Source organism: Chiloscyllium plagiosum, chromosome 2 (genome assembly GCF_004010195.1).
Source record: "Chiloscyllium plagiosum isolate BGI_BamShark_2017 chromosome 2, ASM401019v2, whole genome shotgun sequence".
In the NCBI taxonomy this organism is placed as follows: domain Eukaryota; kingdom Metazoa; phylum Chordata; class Chondrichthyes; order Orectolobiformes; family Hemiscylliidae; genus Chiloscyllium; species Chiloscyllium plagiosum.
The window spans coordinates 52,040,942-52,056,883 of record NC_057711.1 but is presented as its reverse complement, the minus strand read 5'-3'; the positions used below and the strand labels follow the sequence as shown (position 1 = coordinate 52,056,883).

Genomic DNA, 15,942 nt, shown 5'->3' with positions numbered 1-15,942 from the left:
AATGAGCTGGCCCCAACAGTTTTCTGTGGTAGCCAATTGCACAAGGTCACAACTCTCTGTGTGAAGAAATTCTTCCTCATCTCTGTCCTGAATGGCTTATTCTTAGACTGTGACCCCTAGTTCTGGACTTTCCCAACATCGGGAACATTCTTCCCACATTTCGCCTGTCCTGTCCCATCAGGATTTTATATGTTTCTTTGAGATGCCCTCTCACTCTTCTAAATTCGAGTCACTAATCGATCTAATCTTTCTTCAGATGTCAGTCTGGCCATCACCGGAGTCAGTCCGATGAACCTTCGCTGAACCCATCAATAGCAAGAACGCCCTTCCTCAGACTAGGAGACCAAAACTGCACACAATACTCAAGGTTTGGTCACATCAAGGCTCTGTATATCTGCAGCAAGACATCCCTACTCAAATCTTCTCCCTATGAAAACCAGCACACCATTAGCTTTCCTCACTGTCTGCTGCACCCGCATGCCAACCATCAATGACTGTTCCACCATGACACCCAGGTCTCATTGCACCTTACCTTTTACTAAACTGCCACCATTCAGATAATAATCTGCCTTCCTATCTTTGCCACCAAAGTGGATAACATCACATGTATCCACATTATATTGCATTTGCCCAGTGTTTATCCACACAGCCAGCCTGTCCAAGTCATCCTGCAGCCTCTTAGCATCCTCCTCACAGCACACACTGCCACCCAGCCTAGTGTCCTCTGCAAATTTGGAGACATTGCATTCAATTCCTTTTTCCAAATCATTAATATATTGTTAACAGCTGGGGTCCCAGCATTGAACCCTGCGGTACCCCACTCATCACTGCCCCGACTCTGAAAAGGACTCATTTATTCCAACTCTCTGTTTCCTGACTGCCAACTAATTCTCTATCCACATCAATACATTACCTTGGATATCATGAGCTTTAATTTTGCTTACTAATCTCTTGTGTGGAACCTTGGTAAAAGCCTTTTGAAAGTCCAGATACACAACACCTCCTGATTTATCCTTGTCTACTCTACTAGTCAAAACAATTCAGAATATTTATCAAGAATAATTTCCCTTTAGTGAATCCATGCTGACTTGGACCGATCCTATCACTGATGCTCAGTTATTACATTTTTCAATGCTGTATGCAGATGCTGTTAGCACCAAGCAAACACAAAGTGAGTGAGCACTAAAAAGAATGAGCAAGCAGCCTTGAGGTGCAGCCTGGTCTAATTCGCACACCAATGTATCCTGACAACTGCATTGCAATGAAAGGCGCTGGTGTGCTCCAAAGTGCAGCATTGAAATGCAGAACTGTAATTGGATCAGAAATGTTTCCATATGATGCAGTGACACTGATATGTATCAGATACCAAAGTTCTTAGACTGGAGGTGGTGCGCTGTTGCTGGTACATATCAGATGCCTGTTTCATAAACTGGGATGTGTGAGGTCACTGCCCAGGAAGTGCTCTCTAAGATGTCAGTGATTGATGTCTAAGGTGGAGGTCTGGAGGAGCAGGAGGTAAGCTGGAATCCCCAGGTTACCTACCCTACCTGTCATGCTAAATATGATCACCATTGGTTTCTATTCTGCAGGTGGGAGAATGGAATTCTGTGTTGCAGTGAGGTGAGATTAGGAAATAATGAAATGTTATTGGTCTTATTTACTCATTTTTACTCATCAGTCTGTTGCTGTGTTCTAGCTAGAATCCCATTTCACCATTCAACAATTAGTTTTTAAATTAGACTTTTTACCCTTGATGCTTTACTGGTCAAGTCATATTTTTCTAACTTGCTTGCCTTTGCCAAATCTGTTTGCCATTCCATCAAAAAATAGGCCATTCAAATGGTGTCTCTGAAAGACTATTTTACCACACTTCTGTGTGAAATTGTCAATGACTTCACTTTAGAATGTTCCATGTAACTATAATTTAAAAGATGGAGCGACAGAAGTTTGTCTGTGCAGCACCGACAGGCTGGCTCAGCTTCGCTGGGGTAGGCAATCACTACCAGTGTGGCTCTTGCCAATTTCTTTAATGATATCAGCTGCTTCTGTAGAAATTGTGATACACCAATAAATTTGTCCGAGAGAAGTTGTGATGTATTGAGGATTGTTATTAATTCACAGAATCACACAGTTGTTACGGTATATTTAGCCCACTGTGTCAACTACCTTGACTTAGATATCAACTAGTGCAAGAATTCCAAGTAGTGGGAGGTATTTTGTGATGAGACTGAACGAGGTACTTTTTTTTTAACCAATTCCTCACCTAGAAAGTGAGCTGATTTAGGCTTGGATCCTTGTAGATGCAAAATGCTGTCAGACACTGGCGATGAAGTAATAACTTTGTGCTGCTCAGCTGTAGAGTTTGCTACAGTGAGATTTGTAAGTGTTGTAGGCAGTTTTAGAAGGTCAGAGAAACTGAGTTAGAGATGGGGATCCAGGAATTCAGAGATTATGGAGCAGGGTTGTTAATTACAAGAGGAAATCATGATCACATGATTAGGTCCAGTCACAAAGAGGGGTAGTCTAATTGTTTGGGAAGTATTGTTAGTCAGTGCTTATGAGTGAGGTCCTAGCATATGGAATGAAAGATAGTTTTGGTTGTTGGGCTTTAGGGAGGATACCAGCTTCTCTTGGCCCATAAGCAATGCTGGAAAAGGAATGTATCTCTTCCTCACAATCATCAAATTCTTTGAGGTCTGGGGAAGAAAATTACACTCAAATCCTGACTCAGATCTTACTTCATATCACTATATTTATATTGTCATCATTAATTACACTTTTTAAAAATTTTGAATCAACTTATTCAGACATGTTTCAACACACCTCTCGGCACATGTGAGACTTGAATGTGGACCACCGGCCTAGGCTTAGGAAGAGTACAACCATGTCAGAAGACCCCATTGAAGAAACAATTTATTTACAGTTTTACTCTATTATTTAAATCAAAGGACTTGCAACTTAGATTATGGAAACCACTTGAAAGGATCACTCAGAGATAAATAATTCAATTTATGCCACAGCTTGATATTCACTTTAGTTTAAGGACCTGAAAAAAATGGCTGTTTATGATACCTGTGAACAAGAACAGTAACAACCTGCATGTTACTAAAATGATTTTAATGCAGTAAAAGCATTTAGCCATCGCAATGTACAATACAGATGGAGGCTATTTGGCCCATCATATCTATACTATCTCTTTCAAAGCCCAATCAACAATATGGGATGCTTAGTTCCATATCCCTATTTCTTATTCATAAATCTATAAGTGCCTCAACCCAATTTTGTTTCAGATTGTTCTGATCATTTAAGATTTCATAATGTTCACATTTAATACATCTCCAGTCAAAACAACTTTTCTGATCTGTGCAGCTATAAATACTTCCAGCCATCAATTGCAATGCAATCTCAGTGAGACAAGACAGCTTTGAGTGTCTGTAGTAAATACGTTGATGTGGAAGATTTTACACAAACAAGTCACTTTTTGATGCGCTTTAACTGTAAGTTTAACTGATAAGTATTGTTTCATCACAGAAAAGAGAACCAGTATTAAAAAGATCAAGAAGCATAATGTCTAAGGTCATGCGCAAACACAATGATGAGGAGCTTGCTAATGGAATGACCAATATCTTCAAATTCAGCAGATCAACACCTCTGCTTCTGCGGACTCAATTCCTTCCGAAAATGGGGAACCTGCATCGCAAAGCCCACCAACTGATGACAGCCCAAGCACAAATCAAACCACCTCAACTGGTAGGAAATTTTAATTATTATGAAAGTTATTGTGATACTGGTTACTGTTTTGTAATAGTCACAGCTAAAAAGGTAGAGTGGTTAGTTAATAAATCCATCATTCATATGTTCATCATTTTTTCATGAAATGAGATGTTATAATCCCATTTTACAAGGCCAATTCCTCTTCATTGTTGGGCACTACAAGTCCTAAAAGAAGACATCAGAGTAGCTGCTTAATTGGAATTGAACAAAATTGCCATTTCCGTTGTCATTCCTGGTATTTATTTTTATCTAAAATGCTTTGAACTTTAGTTAAGTCTGACACTTGGAAATAAACTTGGATCAACATTAAGACAGCGATTTACCATATAGTTCATTGCTCTGCTTTTATGTCAATAGCCTTTGGTGGCATTTACCCAATATTTTCCTGGGTCAGTTTGTTAGCAGGTCCATTGGAATACTAATTGGTAGAAATCCTGTGTCAGATATAATTTGCTGGAATGCATGGAGTCATAATGAATGGTGGAGGAGGTTCAACAGGCCAAATGACCTGCTTCTGCTCCTAGTTTCTATGATACCATGAATATAGAGAAGATCCTATTTTTTAAGAAACTATTTCAGTAGCAATAACAGGAACAGTCAAAAGAAGGAAAGAACAGATGTTAGTCAATACTTTTGACAACATTAGGGCATCCTAATATATTTGAGAGTCAGTAGAAGTATGTTTGAAAGTTATGTTTGTAATGCAGGCAAACATATTTGGCAATTTGTGTCCAGCAAAGTTTTGCAAAAAACAATGAGAAATTATCAGAAGCTCTTCTTTATGTCACGTAAATGATAAATATTGGTGTGCATAAATAAAGAACAGGTCATTCAATCCTTCAAGGTTGCTTTGTCATTTCATTAAATGATGGTTGATTTACATTTCTTAATATATTTATTTAATTATCCACCTCTATGTTTAATCTTTCAATTGCCCCAGCACCGGCAACGTCCTCGGGAATAGAGTTCAAGATTTCTGCTGTTTTTTGTGCAAATGTTCCTGAAAGATCTATCTTTTACTTTAATAAGTACTTGGGGTGACACAGTGGCTCAGTGGTTAGCACTGCTGCCTCACAGCACCTGGGTCCTAGGTTCGATTCCAGCCTTGCACATTCTCCACGTGTCTGGGTGGGTTTCCTCCGGGTGCTCTGGTTTCCTCCCACAATCCAAAGATGTGCAGGTCAGGTGAATTGGCTGTGCTAAAGTGCCTATAGCGTTTGGTGCATCAGTCAGGGGGCAATAGGTCTGGGTGGGTTACTCTTCGGAGGGTTGGTGTGGACTTGTTGCGCTGAAGGGCCTGTTTCCACACTGTAGGGAATCTAATTTATTATTTCCCATTATACTTCACTAACCCCACTAGAGGAATTAACTTGTTCATATGTACCCTATCAAATACTTACAAAACTTTAGATAGCTTGATTAGACTAACCCTCAATCTTCTCCATTCAACAGAATATTCCTAAGTTTAAATGATCTATCCTCATAATTCAACCCAACAGTTTCCAGAAAGTTTCCAATATGACCCCGTTTAACACTTGAAAATTAACAGATACCAACAAAGCAAAATTGACATCGAAAGCAGCATAGTAACATTCATAGCTCAATGTTCATATCAATATGAAAATCGGAGTTTAAAGTATGCTGTACATTAGATAATAGCAGTTTTACACATGTTGATTTCTGCCTGACTTCCCCTATTCCCTCTTGACAAGAGAATTCTGTCAAGCATCTCCCTTTCACTTCCAGTGCCCACACATTGTAAAAACCTTCCCTTTCTCCCAATCTCTCTCTCACACACATGCTACCCACTTACCTTCAAAACCCTATCATCAGCTCACAAACATAAAGCCTCTTTTCCCAACACCCTCTCCATTCCCCCACCAACCCCTTCAATCATTCAGCAACTCAACTCCCATGCCCTTACTACCTTGCATTGCAACCCTTCTTCCCAAAACCCCTCATCTTATTTATGGAGTCCACTCACCTCCTCTCCACTTTTTGTCTAGTTGCTAGAGTCCAGACATTCCAGACATACTTTGTAGAGAGACTGGTGACTATTTAAAAGAGATGAGAGCAGTTCACCACAGAATACAGAAGTTCTGACCTGCTCTAGTAAGCACAGCTTTCACATCCAGCTGAATTATTGGGCAATGGTAATGGTGTTGATGAAGGAAACTTCAGTGATTATAACGGCATTGAAAGGTAAAAGGTCTGTTTAAATTAATTTGTTGGAGTTAGCTGCTGCTTGACACTTCGATAATGTAAATGTTGCTTTCCACTTAACAACCAATGTTATCCGAATTAAATTCGCCAACAGCTTCTATGTTGAAGTTTACAAAACTTTACTGATCCTGTCAATTCCTTCTAAACTTTGTGAAGGTATTCAAACACATTCAACTGGATAGTTTTATCTCACTGCTTCTTTGATGATGGGCAGAAGCTGCTGAATCGCTCAAATTATCTGCAATCTATTGCAGTCCACCTAGGTAAATAGGATGTTTGCCATTGAGTAAAGCTCATGACAAGGTGCTTTGTGTAATGTCTATTAAGAGGTTGTGCACTGCAGTTATTACATGGTTCTGGCTGACCAGAAGGCTCTCAGATGTAAACATAAATGCAGTGAATGAATAATGATTTTGCTTCCTGAATGATATTGCAGGCCTTGCCATTCATTTCCTGGAAAGAGTTTGTCCTATAAAGATTGGGTGGGGGAAGTCCCTCATATTTACACCAAGATAAACACAGATAGATCACCAATGTTACAGATTCCTATGTAACTGGTGGCAGAGCTCTTGTATTGCCTCTTCAGTAAAATACACATATCATATATGCAAATTTTCTCAACGCCTTGTAGCGGTTGGGGGTGGGGGGAGCGGGGCAGTTAAAACTGGTACTTTCCTTTATTGGTACTTGACACTCACTCATTCCATCTCTATTGCCCTTCCATAATAACAGCATCCAAGCTTATGCTCATTAGTAAAAGTATTTCCATTTCTAGGAATATGGCCAAATTGTGAGTGGGGAAAGGATGAGGACGGTGCAAGTTTGGCCTTTTTGGATGATGTCACTACCCAATCTATAATGATTCGGAGATGCCGGTGTTGGACTGGGGTGTACAAAGTTAAAAATCACACAACACCAGGTTATAGTCCAACAGGTTTAATTGGAAGCACACAAGCTTTCGGAGCGACCCTCCTTCATCAGGAGCGTCACTCCGAAAGCTCGTGTGCTTCCAATTAAACCTGTTGGACTATAACCTGGTGTTGTGTGATTTTTAACAATCTATAATGGTGTGGCACCATGACCAGAAAATGACTTCAGTGAGAGGTTCCCACCTGCAGAACTACAAACGAGACTTTGCATACTCTTGGGTGTAGGTGTTTTCATTTCTGCCTGTCCCAGTTTACCCTGACCAAGTTGTGGCTTATAATTGTCAGTGCTCTGCAAGTGCAAAAGTAGGAAATACAATGCCACCAGGGCTCATTATAGTTTACTCAACTGAGGTTGTTAAGGAGACAAGTAAGGAAAACTTCTGGCAAAAAGGAGAACAATCGAGACCCCAGATGCTTTGGGTTCACAATCCATTTGAGGACTTGATGGCCAAGGAAAGTGGGTTCATAACACAACCAAAAACAGGTTGAGTATCAACTTGTAAATTCTTCCAAATTTAGTAAGAGTGGAAGGTATTTTACATGGCCAACCATGTAACGGGAAAGAAAATTGGAATCACAACTATCACCATGCTCATCCACAATATGCATGAAAAGGTATACGTTTGTCATAGCAATCTATGCTCCATAGGTAGTTAGTTAGCTCTGATGGCTGGATGGCTAGTGTGAATCAGATTGATATAACCAGCACTGGATTCAATTCTGGTTTTGGCTGGGATGGGTTCAGAACTTATCGCCTTGCCTAATCTGTGCTGAGATGGATCTAAGCAGAGAACTGAAAAAGGAAGAGGAGACAATTGGCAAATTTGTGAATGTTTTGACATGGGGTAACCCCTCTGCGAATTTAAACCCAACACACAGAGAAGTTTACCCCGCGCCATAATCTGTTAAATTTCAAGAGGCAAAGAACAATCCCAGATTTCAATATTTAAAGTAAAAATTAAGAATTTGATTCTTTAAGTCTGACAGAGAACATTAAAACCACAACTATTTACAACTCCATTCTCTTAAACCTATCTTTTACCTCCCACTCTACAATACTGGTCCAATAAACTCCCTCTTAAATTTTCAGTAAATCAATTTCAAACCCAGTTGTCATCTTCAGATGTCAAACATTCACTGTAGATTTCTCTAGGTTGGCTTCGGTCTTCTGCTGCACAATTTTTTGTGGACAGGTACCTTTCAGAAAACTATTCTGCTGGCAGTCTTTACTTATGAGTGCCCTTTACTGTTCTCCCCCTAACTGTTCAAAATGCCCAGCTTTATACCCCAAAATATCCGATTATTTCTTTGGTTTGATGTCATCCCAAATAGTAAAATTCAAATATGATTGGATTTTGGACTCAGGGCATAATTTAAACTGATTGGCCGAATTTGAATTTCTTTTTATACCATGGCAACACAGCACCAGCTATTTATGTCAACCAAATGTTACATTTTTAAATGGTTCAGCACACTTTGTGCTTTCAATCCTTGCCAGTTTCCTCTCTTTCTTAGAGGGACAGTATACCTACACCTTCATAACAAGAATTAAAAACTGTTACGGCGTAGAAAGAAGCCAATCGGCCCAATGTGCCCATTGCATTTCTTAAAATTTGCATCATCATCCTTGCACACCATTTCTATCCAAGTAATCATCCAATGCCATCTTGAATGACTCAATTCCAGGCACCACATTTCATTTTGTCACTTTCCCCAAGTCCAGGGAAGAGTGAACAATCATGGCCTAATTTCTAATCTCAGTCCCTTCAAAGTCCTTGGATATATCTCATCCAGTCCCAATGCCTTATCAAATTTAAGCACCAACAGTCTATCCAAGACTTCTTCATGATTAATTTTGTACCCAATTAGTGATAGAGTTTCCTTTTCTGTCATCATGGCCTGGGCAGAAACCTCCTTTTATAAAGACAGATGCAAAGTATTCATGTAATACATCAGCCATACAGCCTGTCTCTCCCTTTTAACCTCTAATTGTCCCTTCTCCTCCATTAGCCACTCTTTTGCTATTTATCCCTATCGAAGACTTTAGGATTCCCCTTAAGCTAACTGCTACTCTTTTCTAACAATCCCTCTTTCCCTTCCCTTATTTGTTTTGTCACACAAGAGGAGATCAACAACGTTCGTATTTACCAGAGACGAGTCATTGAGTTAGACACTGTGTGGCTTCACTATGGCTAGGAGAAAGTGAGGTCTGCAGATGCTGGAGATCAGAGCTGAAAATTTCATTTCCCCTCCTCCCACCTTGTCTCAGTCAAATCCATCGAACTCAGCACCGCCTTCCTAACCTGCAATCTTCTTCCCCACCTCTCCCCCCGCACCCCAGTCTCGCCTATCACCCTCACCTTGACCTCTTTCCACCTATCACATTTCCGACGCCCCTCCCCCAAGTCCCTCCTCCCTACCTTTTATCTTAGCCTGCTGGACACACTTTCCTCATTCCTGAAGAAGGGCTTATGCCCGAAATGTCGATTCTCCTGTTCCCTGGATGCTGCCTGACCTGCTGCGCTTTTCCAGCAAAACATTTTCAGCTCTGATCTCCAGCATCTGCAGACCTCACTTTCTCCTCTTATTCCAATCAATCCTGCTTAGCTCTGTGAAAAATCCAAAAGAACTACAGATGATGAAAATCTGAAACAAAAACAGAAATTGCTGGAAAATCTCAGCAGGCCTATCAGTATATGTGCAGACAAATCAGAATTAGTGTTTTAGGTCCAATGACCCTTCCTCAGAACTACAGGTGGTTTTACATGTGCTAATGGGAGGGCTTTAACATAACTTGACAGGGGTATATGAACCAAGGGAGAGTAGCAGAGTAGAATATCAAGGTTCAGGAAATGCTTGGAGATGCAGGTGGCATTAGCAGAGCAACAGTAAGTTAATAGGTGAAGTCAGAGTAAAGAATAAAGAAATGAAGTCCAAAACAAAGCTAACATCTATGTTTGTAAATACACAGAAGGGGAAGGAAAGCTTAAGGGGAGGCAATGGCTGAATGGTATTATCACCAGACTATAAATCCAGAAAGTCAGCTAATGCTTTGGGGACCCAGGGTTGAGTTCCACCACAGCAGATGTTGGGCTTTGAATTAATATTTTTAAAATCTGAAATTAAGCATTTACTGATAACCACGAAATTGTTGTTGACTGTCAGAAAAACCCATCTGGCTCAATAATGTTAAAAACCACACAACACCAGGTTATAGTCCAATAGGTTTATTTGGAAGACTAGCTTTCAGAGCGCTTCAAGGTTCAGGAAATGCTTGGAGATGCAGGTGGCATTAGCAGAGCAACAGTAAGTTAATAGGTGAAGTCAGAGTAAAGAATAAAGAAATGAAGTCCAAAACAAAGCTAACATCTATGTTTGTAAATACACAGAAGGGGAAGGAAAGCTTAAGGGGAGGCAATGGCTGAATGGTATTATCACCAGACTATAAATCCAGAAAGTCAGCTAATGCTTTGGGGACCCAGGGTTGAGTTCCACCACAGCAGATGTTGGGCTTTGAATTAATATTTTTAAAATCTGAAATTAAGCATTTACTGATAACCACGAAATTGTTGTTGACTGTCAGAAAAACCCATCTGGCTCAATAATGTTAAAAACCACACAACACCAGGTTATAGTCCAATAGGTTTATTTGGAAGACTAGCTCTCAGAGCGCTGTTCCTCAGCCACCTGATGAAGGACTGGCGCTCTGAAAGCTAGTACTTCCAAATAAACTTGTTGGACTATAACCTGGTGTTGTGTGATTATTAACTTTGTCCACCCCACTCCAACACCGGCATCTTCAAATCATGGCTCAATAATGCTTTTTAAATGAGGAAATCTGCCATCCTTACCTGGTTTGGCCTAAATGTGACTCCAGACCCAAAGCAATGTGGTGGACTCTCAATTGTCCTCTGAAATGGCCTAACAAGCCATCAGTTGTATCAATCACTACAAAGTCTCAACAAAGAAATGAAACAGGACAGATCACCTGGCACAGACTTAGGCACCAGCAAAGATAATGGCAGAAATAGTCCTGTTGATCCTGCAACGTCCTCTTCACTAACATCTGGGAGCTAGTGCCAAAACTGGAAGAGCTGTCTTAAAGATTATTAAAGCAACAGCCTAACATTAGCCATATTCATGGAATCAATCCTTGCAGAATATTTTCCAGATACTACGTATGTCCTGTCTCACCAGCAGGACAAACCCAGCAGAGGTGGTACCACAGTAGTATACAGTCCCAGTTGCCTTGGGAGTCCTCAGCATTGACTATGGATCCCATGAAGTCTCATAGCTTCAAGTTAAACATGGGTAAGGAAGCCTCCTTTGGTTTTCAAGTACCAACCTCCTACGGCTGATGAACCAATATTCCTCCACGTTGAACAACCTTTGGAGGAAACACTGAGGGTGGCAAAGGTGCAAAATATACCATGGGGGAGGATTTTAATGTCCACCACCAAGAGTGGCTTGATAGCAATACTACTGGTCAAGCTGTTTGGGTCCTAAAGGCCATAACTGCTAAGGTGGGTCTGTGGCAGGTGATGAAGGAACCAACAAGAGGAAAAAACATACTTAACCTCATCCTTACCAATCTGTCAGCTGCAGGTGCATAAGTCCATGACAGAATGACCACTGCATAGTCCTTGGGGAGATGAATTCCTGCCTTCACACTGAGAATCTCTCCTTTGTGTTGTGTGTCAGTATCACTGTGCTAAATGGGACAGACTTCAAACAGATCTAGCAACTCAAGACTGGGCATCCATGAGGCGCTTTGGGCCATCAACTGCAGCAGAATTATACTCAGTACACTTTCCAACCTCATGGTCTGGAATATTCCCCACTCAACTATTACCATCAAGCTGGGAATCAACTGTGGTTCAACAGAGAGTGCAGGAGGACATGCCAGGAGTAGTACCAGTCATACCTGAAAATGAAGGGTCAACCTGGTGAAGCTACCAAACAATATAAGCAGCAAATGAGAGAGCAAAGTGATCCCACAACCAACGGATCAGAATAGTGGTAGACAATTAAACTCCATGTGAAATCAAGAAATGGCTGGAGGCACTAGCTAGAGCAAACACAATGGACCTTGAAAACATTCCGGTAATAGATTAGATTACTTACAGTGTGGAAACAGGCTCTTCGGCCCAACAAGTCCACACCGACCAGCCGAAGCGCAACCCACCCAGACCCATTCCCCTACATTTATCCCTTCACTTAACACTATGGGAAATTTAGCGTGGCCAATTCACCTAACCTGCACATTTTTGGACTGTGGGAGGAAACCGGAGGAAACCCACGCAGACACGGGAATAATGTGCAAGTTCCACACAGGGAGTCTGTGTGGAGTACTGAAGACGTGCCCTAGAACATGCTGCTCCCCTCTGGCCAAGATCTTTCAGTACAGTTACAACACTAACATCTACCCAGCAATGTGGACAATCGTCCAAATATGTCCTGTACACAAAAAGTAGGACAAATTCAACCTGGCCAATTACTGCCTCATCAGTCTATGCTCAATCATCAGTAAAGTGATGGAGGGTGTCACCAACAGTGCTATCAAGCAGCACCCACTCAATAACCTGCTCACTGACGCTCAGTTTGGGTTTCGCCAGTGCCACACAGCTCCTGACCTCATTACATTCAAACAGAAAAAGAGCTGAATTCCAGAGGTGAGGTGAGAGTGACAGGCCTTGACATCAAGCCACATTCAACCAAGTATGGCATCAAGGATCCTTAGCAAAACTGGAATCAATGGTTATCAGGGGCAAGTACTTTGTTGACTGCAGTCATACCTGGCACATAGGAAGATGGTTATGGCTGTTGGAGGTCAGTCATCTCAGCTCCAGGACATCTTTGCAGGAGTTCCTCAGGGTAGTGTCCTAGGTCCAAACATCTTCAGCTGCTTTATCAATTACCTTCCCTTCATCATAAGGTCAGAAGTGGATTTTCGCCAATAATTGCACAATGTTCAGCATTGACTTTTCAGATAGTGAAGCAGCCCATGTTCAAGTGTAACAAGATCCAGACAATATCCAAGCTTGGGCTGACAAGCGACAAGTAATATATACATCACACAAATGCTAGGCAATGACAATCCAACAACCACCCCTTCACATTCAATGTATTATCATCACTGAATACCCTACTATCAGCATCCTTGGGGTTACCATTGACCAGAAACTCAACTGGACTGGCAGATAAACACAATGACTACAAGAGCAGATCAGAGACTGGGAATACTATGACGAGTAACTCAATTCCTGACTCTGCGAAGCCTGTTTACCCCCCATGAGGCACAAGTCAGTACAGTGATGGAGTACTCCCTATTTGTTTGGATGAGCACAAGTCCAACAATAACGCAAGAAGCTTGACACCAACCAAGACAGAGCGGCCCATTTGTTTGGCACCACATCCAAATATTTTCACTCCCTTTACTATGAAGCTCAGTAGCATCAGTGTGTACTATGCACAAGATGCACAGCCGAAATTCACCAAACATCCTTAGACGGCACCTTCCAACCCATGACCACTTCCATCTTGGCAAGAGCAGCAGATACATGAGATCAGCAACACTGCAAGTTCCCCACCCAAGTCACTCATTGCTCTGACTAGGAAATATACCACTGTCCCTTCTTTGTCATTGGTCAAAATCCTGGAATTCCTTCCCTAAAGTACATGGACTGCAATGGTTCAATAAACAGCTCACCATGACCTTCTCCAGGGCAACTAGGGACAGGCAGTAAATGCCGGCCAGCCAGTGACGCCAATGTCCCACAAAAGAATTTTTAAAAAAGGAAATGAATGGAAAGACTGGGTATTAAATATCCCTGGGTGTAGTTGTTCAAGAAAATTAGAAAGGAAATGTTGCAGGAATTAACGAATTCATTATGCTGCTGGGGAAAAAACATGTCTCAGACGTTCAAGGACAGAATCATTTTGACTAGAGCTAAGGAATAAAAAGGGTACAAATACATTGCTCAGACTAGTCTATAGACCACCAACTAAGGGAAAGGGGCTGTTCACATGCAACCCCTCTGGTTTGCACATGTGCCATTTCCCCAAGACCCTGTGTCCCAGGAATCTAAAGCTCTCCCTCATGCACCATCAGGAGCAGGAAATTCAGCAGAGTTTATCTAAGGATGGAAAACCAATGTAACTGCTTCAAGCCTATCAAAAGATTCTAAAGTTGGTTGCTCTGATCAATGACCACATTGCATATTTTTAATATTTTAATATATCACACAACACCAGGTTATAGTCCAACAGGTTTAATTGGAAGCACTAGTTTTCGGAGCGACACTCCTTCATCAGGTGGTTTGTGGAGCAATTAAACCTGTTACAATCAAACCTGTCCAATTAAACCTGTTGGACTATAACGTGGTGTTGTGTGATTTTTAACTTTGTGCACCCCATTCCAACACCGGCATCTCCAAATCACAGTACATATGGAATCCTGGCCTCAAAATATGTGAGGTAACTAAGGCATTTTCATATCATATCAAGATGTTATTTATGAGCCTATCTTTTTAAATACTGGCGAGATTATAACATGATAACATGATTTGAATGGCACAGTGGCACAATGGGTAGCATTGCTGCCTCACTGCACCAGAGACCCAGGTTCAATTCCAGCTCAGGCAATTGTCTGTGTGGAGTTTGTACCTTCTCCCCGTGTCTCTGTGGCTTCCTCTGGTGCTCTGGTTTCCTCCCACAGTTGAAAGATGTGCAGTTTAGGTGGATTGGCCATGCTAAATGGCCCAGGGATGTGCAGGTTAGAGGAATTATGGTTAGGAATTAGAGAAATGCAAGGTTATGGGGTGGGTCTGGGTGGGATGCTCTTCAGAGGGTCAGTGTGGACTCGAATGGCCTGCTTCCAATTGTAGGGAATCTTTAGTTCTGTGAATCTGCTCAAAACATAAAAGATTCTAGGTGTTGGCTGAATATTGGAGATCTATCCAATGCCATCCAATGATATGTTCATAGAACATAGAACAATACAGCACAGAACAGGCCCTTCAGCCCACAATGTTGTGCCAAACATTTGTCCTAGCTTAAGCACCTATCCATGTACCTATCCAATTGCCGCTTAAAAGTCACCAATGATTCTGACTCTGCCACTCCCACAGGCAGCGCATTCCATGCCCCACCACTCTCTGGGTAAAGAACCTACCCCTGACATCCCCTCTATACCTTCCACCCTTCACCTTAAATTTATGTCCCCTTGTAACACTCTGTTGTACCGGGGAAAATGTCTCTGACTGTCTACTCTATCTATTCCCCTGATCATCTTATAAACCTCTATCAAGTCACCCCTCATCCTTTGTCGTTCAAATGAGAAAAGGCCTAGCACTCTCAACCTATCCTCGTACGACCTATTCTTCATTCCAGGCAACATGCTTCCACATCTTTCCTAAAATGAGGCGACCAGAACTGCACACAGTACTCCAAATGTGGCCTTATGAAGGTCCTATACAGCTGCAACATCACCTCACGACTCTTGAATTCAATCCCTCTGCTAATGAACGCTAATACACCATAGGCCTTCTTACAAGCTCTATCCACCTGAGTGGCAACTTTCAAAGAGCTATGAACATAGACCCCAAGATCCCTCTGTTCCTCCACCTCACTAAGAACCCTACCGTTAACCCTGTATTCCGCATTCTTATTTGTCCTTCCAAAATGAACAACCTCACACTTGACAGGGTTGAACTCCATCTGCCACTCCTCAGCCCAGCTCTGCATCATATCCAAGTCCCTTTGCAGCCGACAACAGCCCTCCTCACTATCCAAACTCCACCAATCTTCGTATCATCTGAAAATTTACTGACCCACCCTTCGACTCCCTCATCCAAGTCATTAAGAAAAATTACAAACAGCAGAGGACCCAGAACTGATCCCTGCGCAGCTCCACTTGTAACTGGGCTCCAGGTTGAATATTTACCATCTACCACCACTCTCTGACTTCAACCGGTTAGCCAGTTTTCTATCCAATTGGCCAAATGTCCCTCTATCC

General features: G+C 41.7%; 1 protein-coding gene across 1 annotated transcript in view; it reads left to right on the top strand.

Moving 5' to 3' along the window:
* The first annotated feature begins 1,493 nt into the window (after positions 1 to 1,493).
* LOC122565489 (spermatogenesis-associated protein 9-like) overlaps positions 1,494 to 15,942 on the top strand; it is a 22,383-nt gene continuing 7,934 nt past the window's right edge. The window contains exons 1-2 of the mRNA XM_043721517.1: positions 1,494 to 1,515; positions 3,532 to 3,750. Of these exons, the coding sequence (XP_043577452.1) occupies positions 3,568 to 3,750 (183 nt within the window). The 5' untranslated portion in view covers positions 1,494 to 1,515; positions 3,532 to 3,567. The remainder of the gene's footprint in view (positions 1,516 to 3,531; positions 3,751 to 15,942) is intronic.